Source organism: Halichondria panicea, chromosome 17, assembly GCF_963675165.1.
Source record: "Halichondria panicea chromosome 17, odHalPani1.1, whole genome shotgun sequence".
NCBI lineage: Eukaryota > Metazoa > Porifera > Demospongiae > Suberitida > Halichondriidae > Halichondria > Halichondria panicea.
In genome coordinates this window covers 1,762,847-1,785,162 of record NC_087393.1, presented here as the reverse complement: position 1 = coordinate 1,785,162, position 22,316 = coordinate 1,762,847, and the positions used below count along the sequence as shown (strand labels likewise).

The 22,316-nt window shown below is 40.0% G+C and overlaps 4 protein-coding genes and 1 non-coding gene across 5 annotated transcripts; 3 read left to right on the top strand and 2 right to left on the bottom strand.

Moving 5' to 3' along the window:
* The first annotated feature begins 194 nt into the window (after window positions 1-194).
* Window positions 195-267, top strand: Trnaf-gaa (transfer RNA phenylalanine (anticodon GAA)). Its single transcript has one exon. It is a non-coding gene; the product is annotated as a tRNA-Phe (tRNA).
* A 198-nt stretch (window positions 268-465) lies between these two features.
* LOC135350783 (tyrosinase-like) lies at window positions 466-3,806 on the bottom strand. The gene is made up of 4 exons (XM_064549621.1): window positions 3,419-3,806; window positions 1,870-2,126; window positions 1,069-1,703; window positions 466-1,005 (listed from the first exon to the last, which is right to left on the bottom strand). The coding sequence occupies exons 1-4, from the start codon at window positions 3,706-3,708 to the stop codon at window positions 628-630; spliced, it is 1,560 nt and encodes a 519-aa protein (XP_064405691.1). The 5' UTR covers window positions 3,709-3,806; the 3' UTR covers window positions 466-627.
* A 973-nt stretch (window positions 3,807-4,779) lies between these two features.
* Window positions 4,780-15,214, bottom strand: LOC135350773 (intersectin-1-like). The gene is made up of 28 exons (XM_064549606.1): window positions 15,135-15,214; window positions 14,868-14,937; window positions 14,139-14,210; window positions 13,947-14,005; window positions 13,665-13,699; window positions 13,298-13,347; window positions 12,290-12,343; window positions 11,816-11,893; window positions 11,056-11,157; window positions 10,666-10,722; window positions 10,550-10,606; window positions 10,337-10,384; window positions 10,110-10,163; window positions 9,978-10,028; window positions 9,493-9,619; window positions 9,088-9,136; window positions 8,857-9,031; window positions 8,400-8,639; window positions 8,202-8,289; window positions 7,354-7,424; window positions 7,150-7,190; window positions 7,008-7,048; window positions 6,853-6,914; window positions 6,295-6,351; window positions 5,984-6,058; window positions 5,832-5,875; window positions 5,232-5,367; window positions 4,780-5,054 (listed from the first exon to the last, which is right to left on the bottom strand). The coding sequence occupies exons 1-28, from the start codon at window positions 15,164-15,166 to the stop codon at window positions 4,989-4,991; spliced, it is 2,091 nt and encodes a 696-aa protein (XP_064405676.1). The 5' UTR covers window positions 15,167-15,214; the 3' UTR covers window positions 4,780-4,988.
* A 46-nt stretch (window positions 15,215-15,260) lies between these two features.
* On the top strand, window positions 15,261-17,475 carry LOC135350776 (E3 ubiquitin-protein ligase TRIM71-like). The gene has a single exon (XM_064549609.1). It carries the CDS (start codon window positions 15,286-15,288, stop codon window positions 17,389-17,391), a length of 2,106 nt encoding a protein of 701 aa, XP_064405679.1. The 5' UTR covers window positions 15,261-15,285; the 3' UTR covers window positions 17,392-17,475.
* On the top strand, window positions 17,474-21,412 carry LOC135350788 (probable cytochrome P450 49a1). Its single transcript, XM_064549625.1, has 10 exons — window positions 17,474-17,871; window positions 17,986-18,133; window positions 18,528-18,715; window positions 18,842-19,023; window positions 19,085-19,255; window positions 19,387-19,550; window positions 20,720-20,798; window positions 20,844-21,000; window positions 21,058-21,101; window positions 21,242-21,412. The coding sequence occupies exons 1-10, from the start codon at window positions 17,598-17,600 to the stop codon at window positions 21,290-21,292; spliced, it is 1,458 nt and encodes a 485-aa protein (XP_064405695.1). The 5' UTR covers window positions 17,474-17,597; the 3' UTR covers window positions 21,293-21,412.
* The last annotated feature ends 904 nt before the right edge of the window (window positions 21,413-22,316 follow it).

The window sequence follows — 22,316 nt, the reverse complement described above, 5'->3', positions numbered from 1 at the left end:
ATGTAGCTTGTGTTCAAGGCTAAATTGGCTGGATAAAAAAACGGTCGAACACAGTCGAACACAGAAAATAATAAATCGAAACAACAATAGCTTCTGACTCTCAATGCCATTGCATTGCTGACATATACAATGACTATATATACCAGCCAATTTACCCAATGTCCATTTTGGAATGCAGCATGCTATTTGTATGAGCCGAAATAGCTCAGTTGGGAGAGCGTTAGACTGAAGATCTAAAGGTCCCTGGTTCGATCCCGGGTTTCGGCATTTCTTTTGTCACTTACGTATAATTATGGCATGCAGATTGTTGTCCTTCGTTCAATCCTGCATGGGTTTCGTCATAGGCGCATATAGAATGTGATTTTGTCACGTAAATATTATCATCCTATGACGAGCATCAGAATCGGTAGAGAAAATAAGGTTATTGACAATAGATTCATGTTAGCTTAGCTGACAATTAATACGTAGAATTTACAATGGCAATCAATTTTTTTTATTTACATGTCATTACACTTTATTTACAATCATATCAACAGCATGTAACAAGCTCTAAAAATGCAACTTCTCAAATGTTGCAGTACAAACAGTAGCAGTTCACAGTTTTAGATGACGTACATCGTATAGTCTTCATTGAGTTAAAGCAAAAGCCAACATTCCGAGAATTAGAAGTAGGCTTACAGACATGGATGTGTTTACTGCACCTCCAAAAAGATTGCAGCTATATCCCAGCTCCTCTGCCGAGACGAAAAGATCGTTGTTGGTGTAAAGTGGGAAGAAAGGAATTATGAACCCATCACGAGCATGTCCGACAGTTGACACATTCATTGGGTATTCGGCATTAGGGAAACGCCTCATCCACTCTATAAAGATGCAGTCTATCATGTTGTGATGGAGGATGAACATTGGATCGTTTGGAGAAGCTGCGACGTCTTCAATCGTTCCAATTGTGGACATGTCGTTGTTAAGACGAAAGTTGAAATCTCCTTGTCCCATAATGATGTGACCCTGGAAAACATAATTATAGTTACTTACTGTAACAATAATATTAAGTACATCACAGACACTCACCAGAAGATGCATTCCCGACTTTTGAGTAGGCTCAGCTGTATTGGTTGCACATGATGGGTCCAAACTAGGCACACAGCGACACTGTCTATCATCACGACAATCCTCCACACTGACAGTACCAATTTGGAAATCAACGAATGTTCGATAACCTCCTACAGTTTGAATGTTGTAGGGAGCAACATCGAATTCAGGAATAACAAGAGCGGTAAGAACATCAGCTGCACTGGGCCAATCAGGATTTGACGTGCTGCATGGGTTGGTGCCCGTGAAAGGACATCTCTGTAGTAATCCAGTGTTCTCAGTAGGATCACAAATTTGGCCAACTCTAAACCAGCACATAGTCTCCCAACCTTCTCCAAACAGATCACCAGCAACAACCGGGCGTCCACTAACATTTTTACTGTAACCAGCTCTGTTTGCAACAAACAGGTCATCTGCTCCTAATCCAGTTGTCATTTGTGATTCTCTACGCCAATCCCACCAAGGGAGTCGGAACATGTGGTAGTTAGGGTCCGCCATTGAATTCAGCATTCCTTGAATCTCCCATTCAAACCATACTGACTGCAATCGATGCCATGTATTGAAGCCAGGAGCAGTGTGGGCATAGTCTAGCGGGGCTCCGTTCACTCGCAGTTCTGTGAGTGTGGGAAAAGATGAAAGTGTGCATGGCATGTATATCAAATTGCATCAGTGGTGGCTACCTCAGTTACACGGCAATCATGCACAACATGCACGTGGGAACAAATTAAGGGGGAAAGAGTACTTACGTGCAAATCATAACACTATAATATATGCAGTCACCTAACGATTGGCTATCTTTTGCAGCATAATGATGTGACCATATAAGCATTCCATACAGGGTCAAAGGAGCAGTACGAAGGCTGGTGTTTCCGGGGTACGTCTCTTCTAATACAGCAACATAGCCAGAATCATAAGTTCTTGTCAAGTTGAGGATGCGATTGTAGTCGTCCCAGTCAGTAACATCAAAATCAGCCACTGATGGACGAGAGAGAACTTGGTACCGACTACAGTCTGCTCCGTAGTGGCCAAACTTGCACCTATATTAATATGGCCGGGTAAATAAAAGTTGTTATGTTGCTATAGTCTGTATCACAAAACAAGAGCAGTGGAGCAGAGGCTCCCATATACACAATAGAACCGCTTGGAGCAAACTTCTAATTATAGCTAGCCACAAAGGACTCGGCTAACTAACGAAAAGAACCAATTAACATACAGGAACCATACAATAATATTCAACACCAAGAGAGGGTGCATGTATAGTCAGCAGAGACAGGATAGAATCCAGTACTGGATGTTTCGTATCTAACTTTTTTGCGTGGGCAGAACGTCACAGTTATGGTAGGAGTCCTGAGTTGCAACTTGCAACACATACAATAATTATGTAATTATAGTTACAGTATAGTAATACACATGCTTGCAAAATATGCTTGGCTGCATGCTAATGAACTTTGATATTAAAAAATGCGTTTAGCCCGTGCAAAATAATGAATTCTTTAGTTTAAAATAAGATTTCAAGGGAAACCATTATTATGTGGCTTACTATGAAATTGTTTTTACACTCATGCACTCTGGTCTCGCCCACTGGATTGTAATTACTTGCTGCATGGTGTAAACAGTCATCTTTCTCCTACAACCAGCACTTTCAAGCGCATACCATGCAGAAGCAGCGTATAAATGCAGTAATTTACTAAATTTGACAGTAGACTCTCGTTAATCCGGTCACACCTGGGGACAGTGAAGCTTGGCCGAAATAGTGAGGTGGTTGAATTTCAGAAAATAGACTGGGCTGAATAGCGACCCTACCTCGACTCATTTTGCAGATCTGTCTCGCGAATAATGAATCATTATGCTCTCTATTTACTAATTTCCATCAAAATTATTCTGCTAAACTACACCCAAAGCATCATATTCGGCCGTATACATGCAGTATACGAAATAGCGAGTGGTTACATTTCAGGGCGAGTTCTATATGCAAGCTAGCAATCTGTGCCAAATAAAATGAACGGTATATAGTGGTGACCGTAATTCAGAGGGCTGGTTTAGTGAGACTCTGTTGTATTCGTTTTCTTCTTAAAATTTGGTAGCATGAATACCATGCAGGCTTCGATTGCGCACTTAAAAGCCTTGATAAAGAGGGCATGTGCATTTTTAAAGTGATTTCGTTAAAACTCAAAATTTGCAAACGGAAGAGCCTTGCATTTAAAACCCAGTATCAGTGGATGGCAATGAAGATATAGTAATACAATTGAATCATGCAGTTTATAGTATTATTACGAGTCACATTCAGGAATGTAAGTGTTAACTAGAATTACTGACTGTAGTAAATTACCTGCTGCAGTCATATCCCGAGAAGTTGCCTGTGCACTGACATGCCCTGGTGAAGTAGTGAGGCCAGTTTCTTCTTACGTCTGTGGTGGTATTACTATGAGGTAGTTGCAGATCCATACAAGCCCCACGGCCTGCAACAGCTCCACAAACTCCATTACTGGTAGTTGGGCAACAGGTGAGGTCTCGGAGGCTAGCTTCATCTGTACATGCTCTTGGGATCTGCGCATGCCCGTACTGTGAGAAAGTAGTTGCAAAGAAGATCACAATACCGAGAAAAGCTAGAATCTTCATTTTCGGTTCATTGAAATCTTTGGTTTTCTGCTTACTATGAGCCAACCCTTTAGTTTTTATACTGTACTAAAGACCGGCGAAGTTGTACAATACTAATAATGATAATAATGATACAAGTACAAAGTTCATCCTTGCATGCATTTTAACATGACTTCCCAAGACGAAAATTGGTTAATTAATAGATGCATCAGCATGAGTCTGAGATTATTTGCTGCAAGCCAGGATCTCACTGCTCCAGAAATACAGGTTTCTATTACGATTATTTTTTATCAATGGCTCACAATGATTGTGGCTGAGTTGTCATGATCGTTGAACGGACAATTAACGCCCTAAGTGATGAGTGTGTCTACAGTTACGTATACACAGCTAAGTTATACCCAGATTTTGCAAGTTTTCCTAAAATGAAAATACCACGGTTTACGCCTCTTATATCCTGCAGGCAGTGTACGAGACAGACAAATGGACTTCATTCGTATAAGTGTACTTATGTGATGCAATCTGATAAAAGGGACCACTTGGGTTAGATTTTCAAAAGTGATGAATTTAAGCTTATAAGTGTCTATAGCCTTTCTACTATCTCTACGTGACGTCTGGTGCTCTAAATCCAACTATTTTCACCTCAGTGCTTCGTCAAAAACGCAAAATATAGAGTTGGGCATCCTTTGAACAGCGTTTTTTCAATATCATAGCAACCAACTTCAAACGATTATAACTTAGTCATAGAATGAGGTATGTGCATACTAAGCATAGCATTGCTTAGGCATTTCTCTGCTCTGTCAGTATTTATAGAGATCTCAACTTTTTTTTAGATCAAGCGAAGTGGTGCCTTTTCTCAGATTGCATCACAGTAGAAGGATAATGACAGCATTATGTGCAAGCTGATATTAGCATACATTGTGAGTGGCATAACAGTACAAATGGACCCTCATGCAGAAGTCGAGAGGAGATCATTAAAATAAGCTAATGCTTTCTTCCATGCATCGAGTAACGATTGTTCTTATACTGAAAGAACTTGGCTTGATCTGCTTGTAAACAATCAATTTTGATACCTCGCTTAATCATTTGTTATAGTTCTCCAGTTTAATAACGTTTATAATTATCAATAATGATTTCTTACAGTAAAACACCGTGACAGTGATACAAGTTTAAGTAGAACCTTTGATGTATATAATTATTGTTTTTGATGCATGAACTATATAGTTCGTTCAGGTTAAATTTTAAATTGGCTGGTTAAAAAGGTCGAACACAAATAAATAATTGACAAAATTGAGGGACAATAATTAAGCTTCTGACTCTCCAATACCATGGCTGATGATGCTTTGCTTCAGTAAGAACCTCATTTGATCCTGTGTATGGAATTGTAGATTTCAGTGCTAAAAATAATTATTAAAGTGCACTCATGTGATAAAAAATAAATTTTTCAGGGTCACACTTAATTGCATAAGAGGAACTATTAAGCTGGTTGCATGGTTAGTAAGTATACATGCAAGCAGAACAGTTATAACAGTGAAGGTAGGCTGTACCTTGCTTTTGCCCCAGAAGTCGATGACCTCGCTGGGATCCTCGGTGACATCAAGTGGTCGGTGGACCGTATTGTCAATTGACTGTTCGATCAGATTCCAGGCCAGCTGGCTGTCTGGCTTCACCTTGAAGTACATTCTGTATATAGCAAAGGAATTGTTTCGATCACTGACTGCTGAGTGTATAATATTATACTCGTGGCAATTATGGTGTATATGACTACTTGTGGCTATTAGGGCTGTTGTGGTAACAGTCTCACCTGGGCTGTTTGAGGTAACAACTATTAATTATCAAATACTCAGACCAATTGTGGTAATTCTAGCTTTAAAAAATCAGGGCCATTACACATCCTGTATCTGTTGTACACTCGTAGCACTTAGCTCATCCTGTACACACCATTGTTGATTTAGCACATCCTGTAACCTCATATAATTATAGTGGTATCAAAAAACAAAGGCAGGATAAGTTGCGCAGGGTTCAGCTGTCAATATCAACCTTGAAACATTATAACTATGCTGTACCCTTTCTCACTATATATGGTTTCCATGGGAATTAAGTACAAGTAGGCTAACCTATAGACACTGAACTCTTGATTTGCTCACCTTACAATATCATCCACTGTGCACTGTGGTGGTATCCGCAATGTCTGAGTGAGAGAAAATTATCAAAATGTCATACTACTAACTAATAATTACAATACACACACACACAAACAAGCACATACAAACAACTTAATACTCAAGCGAACATGTACCTTGAAATTTCCCTCTCCCACAAACACTTTAACCACTCTCTCATTCTCCATCAGCGGAAGCACTTCTCTTCCAGTCTGAATAGGTGGCAGTTTAAGAAGTGTTACATAGTGGTGGTCATTGAGCTGTTTAAGAGGCCTCTTTTGCCTGCTAAATTTAGCATCAGTAAACATGCAGTTGCATGTAGCTTTAGGTGTACAGTTAACACTATGGCATTGTATAAGGTCCATATCCATATCTTATAAATGTGATTTATACTGTAGCAAGCCAAACATGTAAATGATCGAGATATGCTAAATGTAACTTGTCTCACCAGTTCGAGCATTCTCTGTTTGAGGCCCAGCACAGTGCACATTGGTGTCTGCTCCAACTGCAGGACAATAGTTAATTTTTCGATCATTATACAACCATGAATTGTGGGCATGTTAGCAATCTCTCTCACACTATCATATAGCCAGTAATTTCGTGGGGTAAACACATTTCTCTGATTCGAACGCGGTGATTTAACACATTGTTGAGTTCTTTCTTAGATAGACAGTTCTATAGCTAGCCAGTAGCCTAGGCAATTAATGTAACCTAGTCTATATATATACTAGCTATAGGCTCACAGATCAGATTTACTTCACTTAATACTCATAGAGATTTTACCATGTGGTGCAGAGACCAACAAAAATGACACTAAAAAATAGAGCATGGGGAGACACAGATATGGACATGGAGATTTCTAGAACATTCCACTGATACATGTAGATTGCACAAGAGCACATGACAAAACGTAAGTAGAACAGACATAACAGAGATCACATGAGAGGTGATAGTGTAAATCAGTTAATATTGCATTCATACATCCAACACACATACATGTACGTACCTCCTGTGAAAGTGGCTCTAGGTTCTGTTTTGAGATGTTCTCCACACCATTGGCACACTGGACTGTGGGGGTGAGGGGCGTTGCGATCAAACAATGCACTCAACTTTCAGGGAACAATTATGTCTAAGTCATCCTGTACTCATAATTATACTTACTTGGGAACCATCCGAAATTGCCATTTAGAACTCCAAAGTACCTGAATTAAAGTATAAAATTAGAGTGTAATGCATGCACTGTCCTTCCAAAGTGTAGAGATTTAATTGTATCATGCATGAAGCTACAAAACAGTAAACTCACCATTCAGTGGAGGGATCGAACGGCTCATGAGAATAGAGACCCTGCAGTAATCACAGTGATCAAAGCAATGACAAGCATGCATAGAAAGTAAATGAAATGGGTACATGTATAATACGTGAGGAAATCCATTAATATGAGAAGGACCAAGCTTTAATAGTTCTCCACCGAATATTGACAGAATATTGACAGTATAGGAGCACTCACAGGTCTCCACTTTCCAGTTCCGTTCTGGAATCCGATAACAGACACTTCATCTCCAGCCTTGAAACTCAGCTCTAAAAGGAGAAGCAAACCAAATTGTGTGCAATTTAAATTCTGGTTATGGGCATCCAATACACATATGAGTTATGGATGCTGCTGAAATTTTTTGAGCTAATATCCATACTAGTCTTGAATACCCGCCTCAACCTAAAAGCTTGAGTCTGGTCAAACTCACATTGAGGTTTGGTTCAAGTGTGTCCAGGAATTTCTTGGACATTTAATTGACCACAAGCGGGTGTGGAACATGAATAAAATTATAGTCTACATGAAATCATTATAGCTAACCGCCATGGCCTAGCGCCTAGGCAGCATGGATTGTTACTAGTAGAAAGAATTAGCCCCTGGCAGAAGGCGACGTAGGAAAATTCATGGAGAGAGTTGTAAGGATGTGATACTAGAACTCTCCAGACTAGCAACAGGACCTTTGGAACACCTTGTCGAAATTAACAGCCTAAATACTCATTTATGTGAATATCGAATGTGACCGTCGACCATGGTTTCATGGCCCTCTAGCTCTGTGCGATGATGGCTTCAAGCTCAGGCTTTCTCGTAGGCTTTCAACTTCTAGCCTTAATTGATACACTGTCTGATATAGCCCTCTGTGTATGTTCTGTCCCTTAACATGCGGTGGCTTGTGGCTTTATCACTATGCTTGTGGGCGTGTAGCCCACTTGACTTTGCTGACTGTGCAGAACAAAGTTCATATGTGAGTTTGACCAGACTCAAGCTTTTAGGTTGAGGCGGGTATTCGAGACTATATCCATACATGCACAAAACACTTGGTTGCTAACCATCTTGCAGCATCCCTAGATAACCGACTTTAGACTTGACCTTTAGACTGTGATAGGTCTCGTCAGGGATGCTCAAATGAGAGAGTAGCTGTGTGAGTAGAAAAAACATTTCCATCATAGTAAAAAGTATTGGGAATTACATGACCAATACTTCAACTGACTCTTTCAATGCACACACATAATTTTGTAGGGACATACCCGATTAAAGAGCCTCTTTTGCTTAAAAATGTGTGTCTGTAGCTCTTGGAACCAGCTGTTCTTCTCCCCCACATTGGCGGCTAGGAAGTGGTAGATCCTCCGTGGTGTACCTAAAATGAACCCCCGCTCGGGGACTTTCCCTCCATTGGTGGTCATGATACTAGCAGTGTCAGTGACCCAGGCATGGACCAACATCACTCTCTCCTTCAGTCGAAATGTCTTGCGACTGCGACTGCTAGGCTGGAGAGGGAGAGCGTTTATCAGACCTAAATCTATACATATAAACATTATTCCATTGAGGAGGCAAGCGTATGTAAATACAGGAATTTTGCATGCACAAAGTTTGACTTGAGTGTGCAGTAAAAAGCATTTTGCAGCAGCACACAATAAGTGAATTTTGTCCCTTACTTTAGGGATAATGAATCGATTGATTCAATATACAATGCATGACAATAACCTGTGATATGAGAATGACATCACTGCACATGAAGAGGTAGCGTTCGGATGGATCGGAGAAGTCTGTCTTGGCTTTGAGGGCTGTCCCTTCTTTGATAAAAACTCGATGATGTTCAGACTCAAAGAACGAGCGAGCAGACAGTGTGTTCTCTTCGTTGATACATTCCACTGATTGCCTGTGCCAGGAAGATGGAGGGGTGAGGGTAATAAAGACAGGTTAATTCACTCTCACCTCTTTGGCTTTCTCCGAACTAGTCCATTATCTGTCCTATTTGTTTTGTCTGAAATGAAATACATTATCGTCAAATACATTATCATAATATCTCATCTACTGTACATATTGCTGCCTACGATAACTAGTATTTTAATTTTCAACTTTACATGTACTACATCCAGGTATGTCGTACAGCAGGCACTGACACATACTAAGAGACACTTCACATCACATGCATGCACTTAATCTCAAACTTATTTCATAAACATACGTACATGCCATAATATATGCAATAATCTGATTCAGGATGCACGATTGTATTTATATACGTACACGCCATATATACAATAATCTGATTCAGGATGCACGATTGTATTTATATAAACCGTACAGCTGGTAAACAACATTCAGTTTCCGTGTTACCTCTGTGCCTGATGTTGTTCTTGACTGTCACCAGTTCCACGTCATCGTGGGGGAATCTCTTAGTGATGGTGAACAGTTTGAACTCATTCTCGGCACGACGAATGTTCTCATTGCAGTCTATTGCTATCTGTACGTATGTACACATGTGCATGGTCGTGATGATTGTTCAATTAATTACTGGTTCCATTAAGTTGTGAAAGTAACCCTTGTAACATACGTAGTATCAGGAGTATTCATGTACTCCTGGTAGTATATATAGCCCTGCTTGTGGGTCTAAGGCTTGGAGCAGTGTATATTTCTTTAGTAGAGTGTCTGGTAAGTAACTATGCTTGTGGGTCCAGCAGTATACATGTAGGATGATATAAACTTAGTATGAAGATTGAGTGTAGTAGACTATACAACATTAGGTTGGCTAGTAGGTGTACTGTTATGAATTATGTAAGTACACAAATTGTTTAGTGTGTGTATTGTTAAGTTTTGTGTACCTTTTGTACGAAGTTGAGTGCCTCCTTCAGTGTAGAGTAGTCAGGATGCTCCTGTATATATTATTAAAATTATTATTGCAATCAGATCTTTAATGCTGCACGAGCATTACATGGTTTGTATTAATGACAAACCTCAGGTGTATGCTTCAGCAGGTCCTTCAATAGCAACTCGTATCTTGGCACTCGCTGATAATTGTGTCGGAAAAACAGAAAATAAACTTAAGACAAATTAATAACAACACAAATTCTATATAAGAACTATTTTAAAAAGAAAGACCTCTATAGACGACTATAGCGTATTGTACGTATGTATATATACATAAGCATATGCACAGTGTATTCTCGATCATGTAGCCAACCTGTATGGGCTCCAGTAAAAGAGAGTTCAATGTTCTCTGAAGATCTATCTGCAAAAGGTAATCAACATTGACAGTTTATACTTGCTATTATAATGATAGGCCTGTTGTATACAACGAGTGGCATGCATACTGTCGTTATGACAACCAAGCACAGCAACTAACAGAAGGCTAATTGTGGGAAGACTATCAACTGTTGTGTCTTCCATTACACACCTCAGTTTTCTCCAACCAGCTCTTGAACTTCTCCTGTCCCATGAGTTTGGTTAACATCTGCAGGCAGTTAGTGTAACGAAGTTAACATTATTAGATTAATCTCTATATGCACACACCTGGCTTCCTAGCGTGTGTTGAACAGCGTATGTCACAAACAGTTTCAAGTGATGACCCTGTGGAGGTAGGAAAGAAGGTCTATAAAATATTTCACTGTCATAGCATGTAGCTATGTTAATTCATAAGGCTGATTCTCGTTATTTTTTGCTGATTCTCTGCAAGACAATCTGTGTGTCTTGCAGAGAATCAGCCTTATGCTCAATGCACTATACAGTGTGCCCGCCACAAATAAACATTCCCAGGCCTAGTTCAAACTACAGTCTAGGTACTAACATTTACAGTGATGGCATCAAACCACAGACATTCAAGCTTTTTTTTTACAAAATCATCGTTAAATGTTAATGTGTGCATGCGTTGAGCATTTGATAGTATCATTGAGTTGGGCCCACCATGTGCATGAATATGTCTCCAATTAGAGTGAACCGTTCGTCCCAGGCGGCCATGCGTGACTTAAGCTGGGTCACCAGGCTACTGGACAGTGAGACGAGAGGCTGGGGAGAAGAGACAACACACATTATGTGGTGAACACTAGGATTAAAGTACTGAAATGCTCAGTACATACATGTACATCACCATGACAGTATAACCTATAATTATGGGCACAAAAATTAAGCCCAATGGCTATGGTCTTGTGGTAACTGATCTGAGCTAAACAGGAAGCCTAGTGGGGCTGTGGTAAACCACCATACAGCATAGATACAGGTAAATGTAAACAAGCCTATAATTAAATTATGTGGTTACTTGCAGTGCTTAGTCTATTGCTGCATCTCTATCAGGTGCATATTTGTATGTTGCTAATACCAGCATCAATCGACACTAGTGGATAAACAAGTACTCTGGCCAGTCATTACTATTTTGTTGAGAAAGATTTGTACATTAAGAAATTTATTGAATGTGAATGAATTGGCTTAGCATTGAAAATTTAGCCTAGCTGGTGTATCACATAGATGGGCATTATACAGACCGGAATGAATTTAAGGCATGTTTGGTATAATACTGACACACACACAAGGTAAGCTTAACTGTATACCTCCTGCGGCTATGCCCAGGGGTATATATACCCTTTCACGGTGCATATATTTTAAAGCACTAGCAGCACATCAATTAACAGCAAGTATATGCATGGCTATATACAGCAGTGTAATATACCTGAATGTTTGAGAAGATGGGACCATAGTACTCAGGACTAATGACATTGGGGTTGTCTGCCAGGGGCACGATGAAAGTCTGCACAGTCAGACAAACAGTGAGACGAGTATCTCAATACAGTAATAATTGTCCAATTAACAACTAATTATTTTCTGGACCAGCTCTCTATTGAGACCATTCACCAGCCTTCCTAATATAGTCGAGTGTCATTTGCTTTCAACTACACCAATGTTATACACATACTGAATTAATTGTGAACATACGTATCTCATGCAGCATACAACAACTAGATCGACCATTTGCCTTCTGAGCGTTAACCAGGTGTCTATTGTGACCTTTCAGTTAAACTGAACAAATATATTCATCTTAAATTAGCCTTTGAAGTGCCTAAAGAGTATACCTCCCATATATATACACGGCACCAAAGCAGAGCTAGACACACTGGACTATAAGATAAGTGATCAGTGTTAGTACCTCATTGAGTGACTTGAGTTTGTTGAGGTAAGCTTCCTCTGAAGTGAATATTTCCTGCAGGGAATGGAGTTGGGTGTTATGAAGATAAAAGCTGTACACAATGCAATGGGATGGCGTGACAACGAAATTCATTGCAGCAATAATTATACTAGACAGCTATTATCATTGACAGCCTCAATCACTTGCAAATCTACTCATAAGCTCCAAAATTATTGCAGCAGAAATTCAATGAGCTAAACTAGTGAATTTCAGTGAGAACTTGTGGGCGCACTTGATGAGGTAGTACGTGATTACTATACGATTAAGTGAGTGTTGTCAGCCACACTACTGAATATGATTGAGAAAAGCTACATGTAATAGGAATGACTTGGAATGCAATGAATATATGGTAGTGTGTGTGTGTGTGTGAAGTAGTTACAGTTGAATTCATAGCTGACAGCTTTTGGCATAACATGCTCAGCTGGCAACTATCTACCTGACCCACATGACATGTGCACTAATGTGGGTGACCTTACAGCACTGATATATAATTATTTAGACACTAGTTGATAAGATCTACATGGGAAGTACATGGGAAGTACATGGGAAAAGTGCCTCAGAGCAGGTATACTATGGGACTTAGTATACCTGCAAATTTATTTAGTATACCTAGTATTCAGTGATTGTATTGTAGTCAAGCGGTATGCGCACTAGTATCTAAATGAGTTAGACACTGTTTTGTCGGTGTCCATGTGATTTAGGAGCCCTCAGCCACTTTAGTACCCTCGCTACGCTCGGGATACTAAATCAGTACCTTTGGGCTTCTAAATCCCATAGACACCTCCAAAACAGTGTCTAACTATTATATAATGTCCTGTGACATGACTTAGCCTAGGAAATGTATGAGACTAAGATACTGTAATTACTTAAACACACCATTAATTATAATAGAGTGTCAACAATAATACAAAAGTAAACCTCCAAATGTCGTCGACGTTAGGGGTGGAGTTGTGTATAGTGTGAGCTCACCAGTGCAATTTTAGATCTTTTTGAGGAGTCGTACTCAATGAACTTTGGGTCTGGAGAGACAGGAAATTACCGTTATAACATCATCAATTACATATAGTGTCCATGGAAGGATGTGGTTAATAGGAATGGTGACGCATTAAACAATATTATGTAAAACAAGAGTGCACATTAATTTTGTGTAAACTAACACTAATCTTAGATGTGAGATAAACGATCATTTTTGTGAATGGCATCAGTTAGCACATTCGGTGGAACCTCCAAAACAATAAAAGGACACTTTGGGGGCAATACAATTATATTGATGACGTTAATTTGTCCTTTCGTAGATAATAATTAATTATCTTGTACATCTATTGTAAACACTTACCGCTAATGTAGTGTTCTGTTGAAAGCTTGATTTCTCTGTGTGAGAGGGTAAACATACAGACGGCTTATAGACATACATAGCTGGAGGCCACAGTACAATGTGTATGCACTTTGAAAGTGGACAAATAATAATGATAATTACTTTCGCATCACTTTTGCTATCAAACCACGACAGTTTACATTGGGTATAGGAACTAACTGCAATTCGTTCCTGTTTATCTACATGCAAAATACAAACATCTACATAATAATACACATGTGTTTTGTGGTATGATCGACCTACTTGAGTTTGTAGACTGGGGAAGTGTCTTGAATCACAAAACTGGTAGGAAAGAATCCGATCTGTGAGAGCAGGAAGCAACCGTTAGTATCGTGAAACCAATGAATGCAAATGAAATCAGGATTCACATCACACATTCATGAGGACTTCCAGATATTGTGTACGATGTGAAGTCAGTATTGTTGGGTATCCTACCTCTAGGTCAATGAGACGAATGCCTCTCATCCAGCCATCATCAAATTCATCTGCTACCAGTAGAATATCACCCTGAGAATTGAGTGACAGAGTTTAGACATTTTTCTGGCGACATAGAATAATTGCTACACACTTTGATGTACATAATCCAATATGTACACATTTCCGCCAGTTTCCTTAATGGCTGCATATACATAATATAATTATAATGACTGCAGCTTGAGGTACAAGTGTTTTGTGGTTAGTAGCCCAAACAAATACTTGTGCTGTGGTCACCACATCCACACGTAAAACCACTTGTGGGTATTTGTACTTCCCTGAACAATCTTCCCCCAGGTGGCTTCAACCAAAAGACTAAACAGACTACTGGCTATTAACAGGTGGTCTCTCTGAAGTTTATGCAATTCTTAATAATGTTATTCAGCTGTTGCATTAGATCTGCACGTGAACAGACCGATGCCCTCAATGCATGCATAGTATTAATAGCTTGACAAATAGCTAAGCTGTGTGTTCAATACACAATAAACATTATAATAGATTCCTACCTACACTGTATGCAGTGAAAAGATAAACAAATTGTAACATACCCATATTAGGAGATTCAATGCATTACTTACTATCTGATCTCTGCTTAGTGTTAATCCTAAGTGTGAAACCCTAGCCCCCCTCAATGCAGAATGATAAGCATTTTATATTCAAAAAGTGTTGTTGTTGTAAACACTCACTCACCCTCGTCAACTTCAGCTCATCTTCCTCTGTAGGCACAAAATCCCAAGCTGCTATGTACCGATGGAGAGCCCTGCAATGAATGAGAATGTGAAGAGCATCACCATAACTATGATATCAGCCTAGATAAGGCTCTGCTCTGCAGCAAGCTTGACAAACATGATCAGATTCAGTATAGTGAAGATCTAGACTAGAACTTGCTAGTCTACTGTACTTTAGAGACTACGGGTACGTGTGTGCATGTAGATGCACAGCTGCTAGTATACTTACTTCTGTCTCTGAACAGCCTCTGGACCACTCATTTTGCTCACTTCGTGTAATTATTGACAAATCACTACTAGATGTATGCTCTGGAGATCTAGATCATAAGTCTGAAAGATGGGCGGGGCTGGATGTGGGAACTAGATCTAGATCTAAAAACATGGCAGAAAACCCGTGCCCAGCATTGAAGAAGATTTCTGAACAATTGACCTGTCCTGTGTGCTTGGAAGCATACAAGAAACCCAAAGTACTTGACTGCCATCATGTATTCTGCTGCAAATGCTTGGAAGGACTTACCAGAAGGGATGATTCTGTTGCTTTGATTTGCCCGACATGCAGACACGAGACACTAGTTCCAGAACGATCCATTGATGGTTTAAAATCTGCGTTTCACATCCAGTCACTGTTTGATATTCAAGAGACTCTTCTTGAACAACGAAAACCTTCTACACCAACTAATTCTCAATCTTCAACGGGAGAGTATTGTTCGAATCATCCCCATCGTGTACTGGAGATGTTTTGTGATATGTGTATGAGGCCAATTTGTTGTGCTTGTATAGTCGATGACCACAAATCTCATTCGTTCAGTTTGATCGCGGATACCGTTCGAGAGCAAAAACACACGCTGTCTCTTCAAAGTAAAATGTTAGAGCAACAGCTTCAAGTTAGTCAACGCCTATTGGAAAATATCAGCCTCAATGTTGAACAAGTGAAACAAAATCGCACTGCTGTAGAAGAAAAGATTCAGCGCAATTTTGAATTGTTCCACAAAATTCTTGATGTGCGACAGCGAGAACTAAACGACAATCTGTCTAACTTGACCCAGCATAAACTAGAAGCATTGGCAGTGAAAACGTCCACTTTGGAAACGGTTGAAGCTAAAGCTAAGGGTATGCTAGGATCTGCTAAAGTTATTCTTGATTCTGAAAATGTTACTGACATCCTTACAGCAAAGAAACGATTGGCGGATGTGTTACAACAAACAAGTACGGAGACCATAGTGCTCTCAAGTGATCCCGAACTGCTAGTGAAAGCCGATTTGGGCTTCTTTTATGGACTAAGTAATTTCGAATCCTTGTCTACAGTGGGCGAGTTATACACGCAAGTGCCTTGTGCACGAAACTCTGTCTTGCAAGTTGTTGATGAAACCACTTGTGTACAGCTTGGGAATACCCTGTCATTGCTACTACACATCAAAGATCAACACGGAGCATGTGTGAAGAGCGATTTCAAAGATATGAAATGTGAAATGCTACCTTTTGGATTGGTAAATTGCTTTCCTTTTGTTTCAATGAATCTTTCAAAGTGCTCTGATGGATGTTATAAAGTTTCCAATACACCAACTGTAAGAGGGCGTCATCGATTGGAGATTACTATGAATGATGAGCATGTGGTGGGAAGTCCTTGTCAGATTACGGTTTGCCCACCTCCTACTGTTTATAGTGTCCCTTTGCGTTGTGTGAAGAACTTGAACGCACCATGGGGGGTTGCGATTAGCTCAATGGATCGTGTTATAATAACAGAGAACAAAAGCCACAGCCTGCTTGTTTTTGGTCAAGAAGCTGATAAAATTGTGCGTTCGGTTGGAAAAAGCATTTTGAGTGATATATTTCAACAACAGCCTTCAGATGTTTTTATTGATGGTGACGATCAGTTGTATATAAGTGAGCAGCATACGTTTGCAATCAAGAAGTGTGATATGGATGGCAATGTGCTCAAGTCAGTAGGCTCTCCTGGTGACACTTCACTGAGATTTATGTCTCCTATGGGCATGTGCATAAACCCACAAAATGGCAGGTTGTATGTAGCTGACATGCAAAACCACCGAATCCAAGTACTCAACTCAGACTTGACGTTTCACAGCTTCATCGTTAGCTCTACTGATGGCAAGCACACTGTTCGACTACCGAGTGATATTGCGTTTGATCAAAGTGGAACTATGTATGTGACAGACAATGAAAGCCATTGTGTGAATGTTTACTCTTTTAATTGTGAGTATCTTAGGGCTATCGGAAAGAAGGGAAAAAAGGAAGGGCAACTTGGTCTTCCATTTGGCATTTGTCTCGATGAGAAGGGTCATATTTTTGTGACAGAAGTGTTTAATGATCGAGTATCTATTTTCAAAACGTGTGGTGACTTTGTGAGATGTTTTGGATCGCATGGGACCAACCCAGGACAGTTTAACAGACCGCACAAGGTTACTATTGACAAAGCTGGATATCTGTACGTAACTGATACTGGGAACAATCGTTTGCAAGTCTTTTAGTTTTTGCATTTTTGTTGTTGTGATTTGAATGCACATTAATAGTTTCTATTGAACATTACAGGATATGTGTGTCAAATTTTTTTGCTAATTCATGGCCATTTTTTAAGGTCTGTTGACTAGCTCTTTTGTGCATGCGCAACTTAGTCCACATTAGGGAGTTACTGACCTCAGTCAGTAAACACAGTTGTATATTCAGCTAAACAGAGATGCTGTCCACTCTAAAATATCCCATGCAATGGCTCACAACCACCAGACTTACCGTGAGGTGTGTAAATACAAGCTCACAATCCAAGCAACAAGATGCTACAAGACCACAACAAGCCAAGCCATTCAACTCAATCCCAGGACCCAAGCCTCTGCCATTGCTGGGCAATTTTCTGGATATAGCCAAGGTTAGGAAGAGTGGTGGACTAATATTCGAGTTCTACGACAAAGAATTCAAGAAATATGGAGAAGAAATCATGAAGATTACTTTACCAGGTTAAAATTGCAAGTCATGCATTGCATGGTACATGTATATATTAGACTAAGCTTGCTTCGCTATTCCATGTATCATACTGTACATTTTAAGTTGATTCTTACATGCTGATACAGGTGTTGGTCCCATGGTGATAGTGGCGGACCCTGTTGTTCTGGAGGAGGTACTCAGAGCTGAAGGAAAATATCCGCAGAGAGACAAGTTATTTACCCCAAAGACAAAATGGCTCTTTGATCATAGTGGAATACCAGCTGGGTTATCCCAGTGAGTGAAATATTAGAGGCATGTAACATTTACCCCATGCATGCTTGCTTGTACAGACTCTTGTTAACCTGGTCACCCTTGGGACAGGTGTAGGTGCAGTAACAACTAGTACCATGCAGGCCTAGTTGTTCGCCTAACCGTTATAAAAGCGAAAACTCGGCCTGGGATTGAGGCTATAGGCGTTACTCTATATGTAGGGTATAAAATTATAGTGTTTAATAGTCATGTGCCATGGCCATTAAAGTTAACGTTTGATGTTACGTGTGCGATAACATGGGATGTGGCCTATGCATGTTAGGAATAATAGACAATTTGAAAAAAATAATACGATATTTGGAATAGGCTTGTCATGGCAAGTTCATCACAATCATACATTATTATAGTTCTACTACAGGGATGGTGAGGACTGGAAGAGAGATCGTGTTGCAATTAACAAGCAGATACTGCCCCGGAATGTGAACAGCTACATTGAGGGCCTGAATCCTATCTACACTCGATTCTCTAACCACCTGAGGAGGATAAGAAGTGAAGATGGTTTGATTGAGGATTTCACTTCACTTTCGCGAAAATTGACCATGGAAGGTTTGACGAATGTATGAATCTAGTGTGTAGCGCGCGATTCACAGTACGTTGTATTTGCCCTATATAAATTAATAGTGGAGCTTTTGTCATTGCTAGCATGTTAATTATGATATACACTGCTTGCAGCAACTGGGAAGTTTGTATTTGGTGCTGATCTCGACCTGCTTGTTAATCCAAAGGAGGATGACATCAAATTCCTCGATAAGGTGGATCAGTTTTTCGAGGGTTTGGGAAGGTTGGCGTATGAGCTGCCTCTGTACAAGGTCTACAAGAACAATCTGTACCACTTCTACATGGATGCTTTACACGTAATTTGTTTCGTTAATAACAAAGGTATATTATTGCTTTAATGATGTACATTATTTGCAGGGGACCAATGACCATGGTAGCAAGTATGCCAACAAGTTGCAGGAGAAACTGGAGAAAGGGGAGAGCAGTGAAGTGCAGGGGTTGCTAGAGCAATGGCTGAGAGAAAAGAAGTTGTCCACTGAAGAAGCTGTGGCAATGTCATCTTCAATGTTCTCTGCCGGGGTCCACACGGTAAACCTACGCTGTAAAAAATGAAATGTGCTAAAATTAATGTCGCGTATAGAACATTTTTTTGTGTGTATACGTCTATAGAGAATTGCGTTCCTGTCGTTTCATATATGATGTATTTTATTTGCGCTTAGACTGCCTATCAGTCGACGTACCTTTTGTTTGAGTTGGCTAAGAACCCTGAGGTCCAGGAGCAGCTCTACCAGGAGATACAGAGTGTGGTGGGGGAGCGACCTCCCACAGCTCAGGACCTAGAGGCAATGCCTTACCTCAGAGGATGCATCAAGGAGAGTTTCAGGTAATATGTGGTTTAAGAATGCTTTAAGAGTGCTTGCAGTGCAAGGGACCGGTAAATAAGTATAGGCAATCTTGCATGCTTGTAGCCTCGTCCCCACGCATGCAAGGTTGCAAGAGTACATAAGTATAGGCAATCTTGCATGCTTGTAACCTCGTCCCTATGCCCACTTCCTCTGAGAGCTGGGCCTGGTATCGACTTCTTGTGCATGCACCACCTCTTCCCCGAAAAGTGTGGAACTCGGAACATCGCATAGTGGTCAGTAACAATGATGCCACAACCAATTAATGGAAGTGCATGGATCAAAGGAAGTTTGATCATAGATAAACGAAAGAGAGGGACAGGCAACGCCCAGCACTTTCGTTGGATGAGGCTAGTTGCATTTAATGAGTAAAAAGGGGCGTGTGCACTCAAAATGGATCAGTGAAGATTTTATAGTATTATGGCAAGCTGTGCTCTTGAGGAGACACCAGATACACTTATAGACATAGGAGCTCCAAAAGGGATGTCAGTACTCTCTACAAGCCATAAAGGTCTGGTACCAAATCCTTCAAATGCCATCTCTTCGACCACACAAGATACTTGTGTTCCACTTTCTAATACCTAACATGTGCCTTAGAGCAGCACTTCAAACTAGATTACCATAATTATACAGTAAGAGCAGGAGAGGTGCGGAAACTTTGTGACTTCGGTAAAACATTCCACGGTGCTGCCTTCACCGCAATTATGAGCTGGGAAATATGCTAAGCTTTGTTCCATGCAGTTATTTAATTCTGTGAAACCTACATGTTATTCATATTGTACATAGAGGTACATAAACTTCCAATAATTATGGTGTTTTTTCGCACAAATTAAGCTGAATACTGAAAAAAAAGCTCTGCACTAGCATATAGCAACCTCGTGAACATTTATATACATCTATCAGAAAGAAAAGCGCTACATGCACTGCAACACATCTACAGGTCTGTCTCTATATAGTTCGGTGCATGACTTTAATATTATGATTTTTGTATTCTTTCGGGATATTTTTCTGGCAAACATTTTGGGTAAATTTTACTGGCCAATAATTTTGCTCATGCACAAACAGACAGTAGCAGGCCTCCTTTTTTTCTTTCGAGGCCTGTGAAGGAGGTTAGTATGCTTGTAACTTGATAAAAATGTTGTACATGCAGAGTTAGGTCAGTTGCAAATATGCTCCCCCGAGTTCTAAATGAGGATGCCGTCATCCATGGTTACCATGTACCTGCTGGGGTGAGTCAAAGTCGGCTTATACATTTATAAATTTTTTAAACACAGGTGACTTTGCTCTACTCGAATTACACGGCTGCAAAGAGTGACAAAATATTTGAGGAGCCATCAAAATTCAAGCCAGAGAGGTGGTTAAGAAAGGATGGACCACAGCAGCATCCCTTTTCACTACTGCCATTTGGGTTTGGACCCAGACAATGCTATGGTTGGTCACAGACTTAATTAATTTTTTCATATAAAACTGTCTCTTATAATTTATTAGGGAAAAGATTTGCCGAGTTGGAAATGAAACTACTGCTGATTGAAGTAAGCCAGAATTGTGATTTTGTATTGATGGTTCGTATATGTAAGTTTGTAGTCGTTACAAAACTAGCCACTAACAGTGTATAGTCATGGCTATTGTGCATGTCAGTCTAAATAATTATATACCATACATGCACACACAGATGGCTCGTAACTTCACTCTAAAGACAACCAAAGAGGACCTGAAGACATGACAGTGGATGAGGACGTGCCTCTTTATTTCACTGACAAAAATTGATTTCAATATAGCAATTATCTTTTGAATATCACTCTGTTCGTGTACAGTGGTTTTGTAGAAGTTTTTGATAGCCATATTTATAATCTACTCTTGATCCATGAGTTTTACCTAATACAAAAAAGCATAGGTAATTATGTTTCCCTTGAGTTCAATATGTCGAACTTCCGAAAATTAGTTTACCTTATACGTTATCATATAATTATATAACCATTGAGGCATTTTGTATTCTATGTCTCTTACCCCCCCGGGCCCCCCCCCCCCATAGCAGCACATGTTGAGCAATCACGAGGTTGACTCGTACGGCAGCCAATTTTAGTGTGGCCCACAGGCAGCCCTCCACGGTTGACTGCCCGTCATATATACAGTTCCTGGTGGAGAGTAGCCTTGAATCCAGAGCGATTAAAATACTATTTTAATTGGCCTGGTCTCGAGGCTAGGTGGAGAGTGGCTTACCCCCCTCTGTGTTGCAGATACCATTACCAGATCACCACATGCATGGATAGAACATTTGAGCAGAAAAGTATAATGGGTAAAAATAACACCAAATTTGGTCAAGGCCTATAGCTATAGATCTATATATAAATCTATATGCAGCAACAAATTGAAATACGCTAACTCCATTCCTATAATTAATCTACTGTATATAGTAGATCTAATACTATACATGTACGAACTACAATGTCATAGATCCAGGATTGACCAAGGAAGCACTAAATGAATCAACCCAGGAGAGGCTCCCTAAGGTATAGCTGCCTGCATATGAAGCCAGAGTGTATTATGGGTCACTTTGACAGAACGCTTCCAAAAATTAATATACAATTTTTTACACTACCTCCGATAACAGACACTTTATCTCCAGCGTTGAAACTCAGTTCTGAAAGGAGCAAATAAAATTGAACCACAAGGTTATGAGTATCTTATGGTTATCGGAACGAATAGAGATAAGGAAGGTCTTCTATTGGGATTTGTCTCGATGGGAA

Coding starts and splice junctions, on each gene's coding strand:
- LOC135350776 (XM_064549609.1), top strand. CDS start 15,286: ATGGCAGAAAACCCGTGCCCAGCATTGAAGAAGATTTCTGAACAATTG.
- LOC135350773 (XM_064549606.1), bottom strand. CDS start 15,166: ATGAGTGGTCCAGAGGCTGTTCAGAGACAGAA. Junction 13,348..13,664: donor AACAGAACACTACATTAGCG/GTAAGTGTTTAC, acceptor CTGTCTCTCCAG/ACCCAAAGTTCATTGAGTAC. Junction 10,607..10,665: donor AACACACGCTAGGAAGCCAG/GTGTGTGCATAT, acceptor AACTGCCTGCAG/ATGTTAACCAAACTCATGGG.
- LOC135350783 (XM_064549621.1), bottom strand. CDS start 3,708: ATGAAGATTCTAGCTTTTCTCGGTATTGTGATCTTCTTTGCAACTACT. Junction 1,704..1,869: donor AAAAGATAGCCAATCGTTAG/GTGACTGCATAT, acceptor CCACACTCACAG/AACTGCGAGTGAACGGAGCC. Junction 1,006..1,068: donor AGTCGGGAATGCATCTTCTG/GTGAGTGTCTGT, acceptor TATGTTTTCCAG/GGTCACATCATTATGGGACA.
- LOC135350788 (XM_064549625.1), top strand. CDS start 17,598: ATGCTGTCCACTCTAAAATATCCCATGCAATGGCTCACAACCACCAGA. Junction 18,716..18,841: donor GCGAAAATTGACCATGGAAG/GTTTGACGAATG, acceptor CACTGCTTGCAG/CAACTGGGAAGTTTGTATTT. Junction 19,256..19,386: donor TCTCTGCCGGGGTCCACACG/GTAAACCTACGC, acceptor ATTTGCGCTTAG/ACTGCCTATCAGTCGACGTA.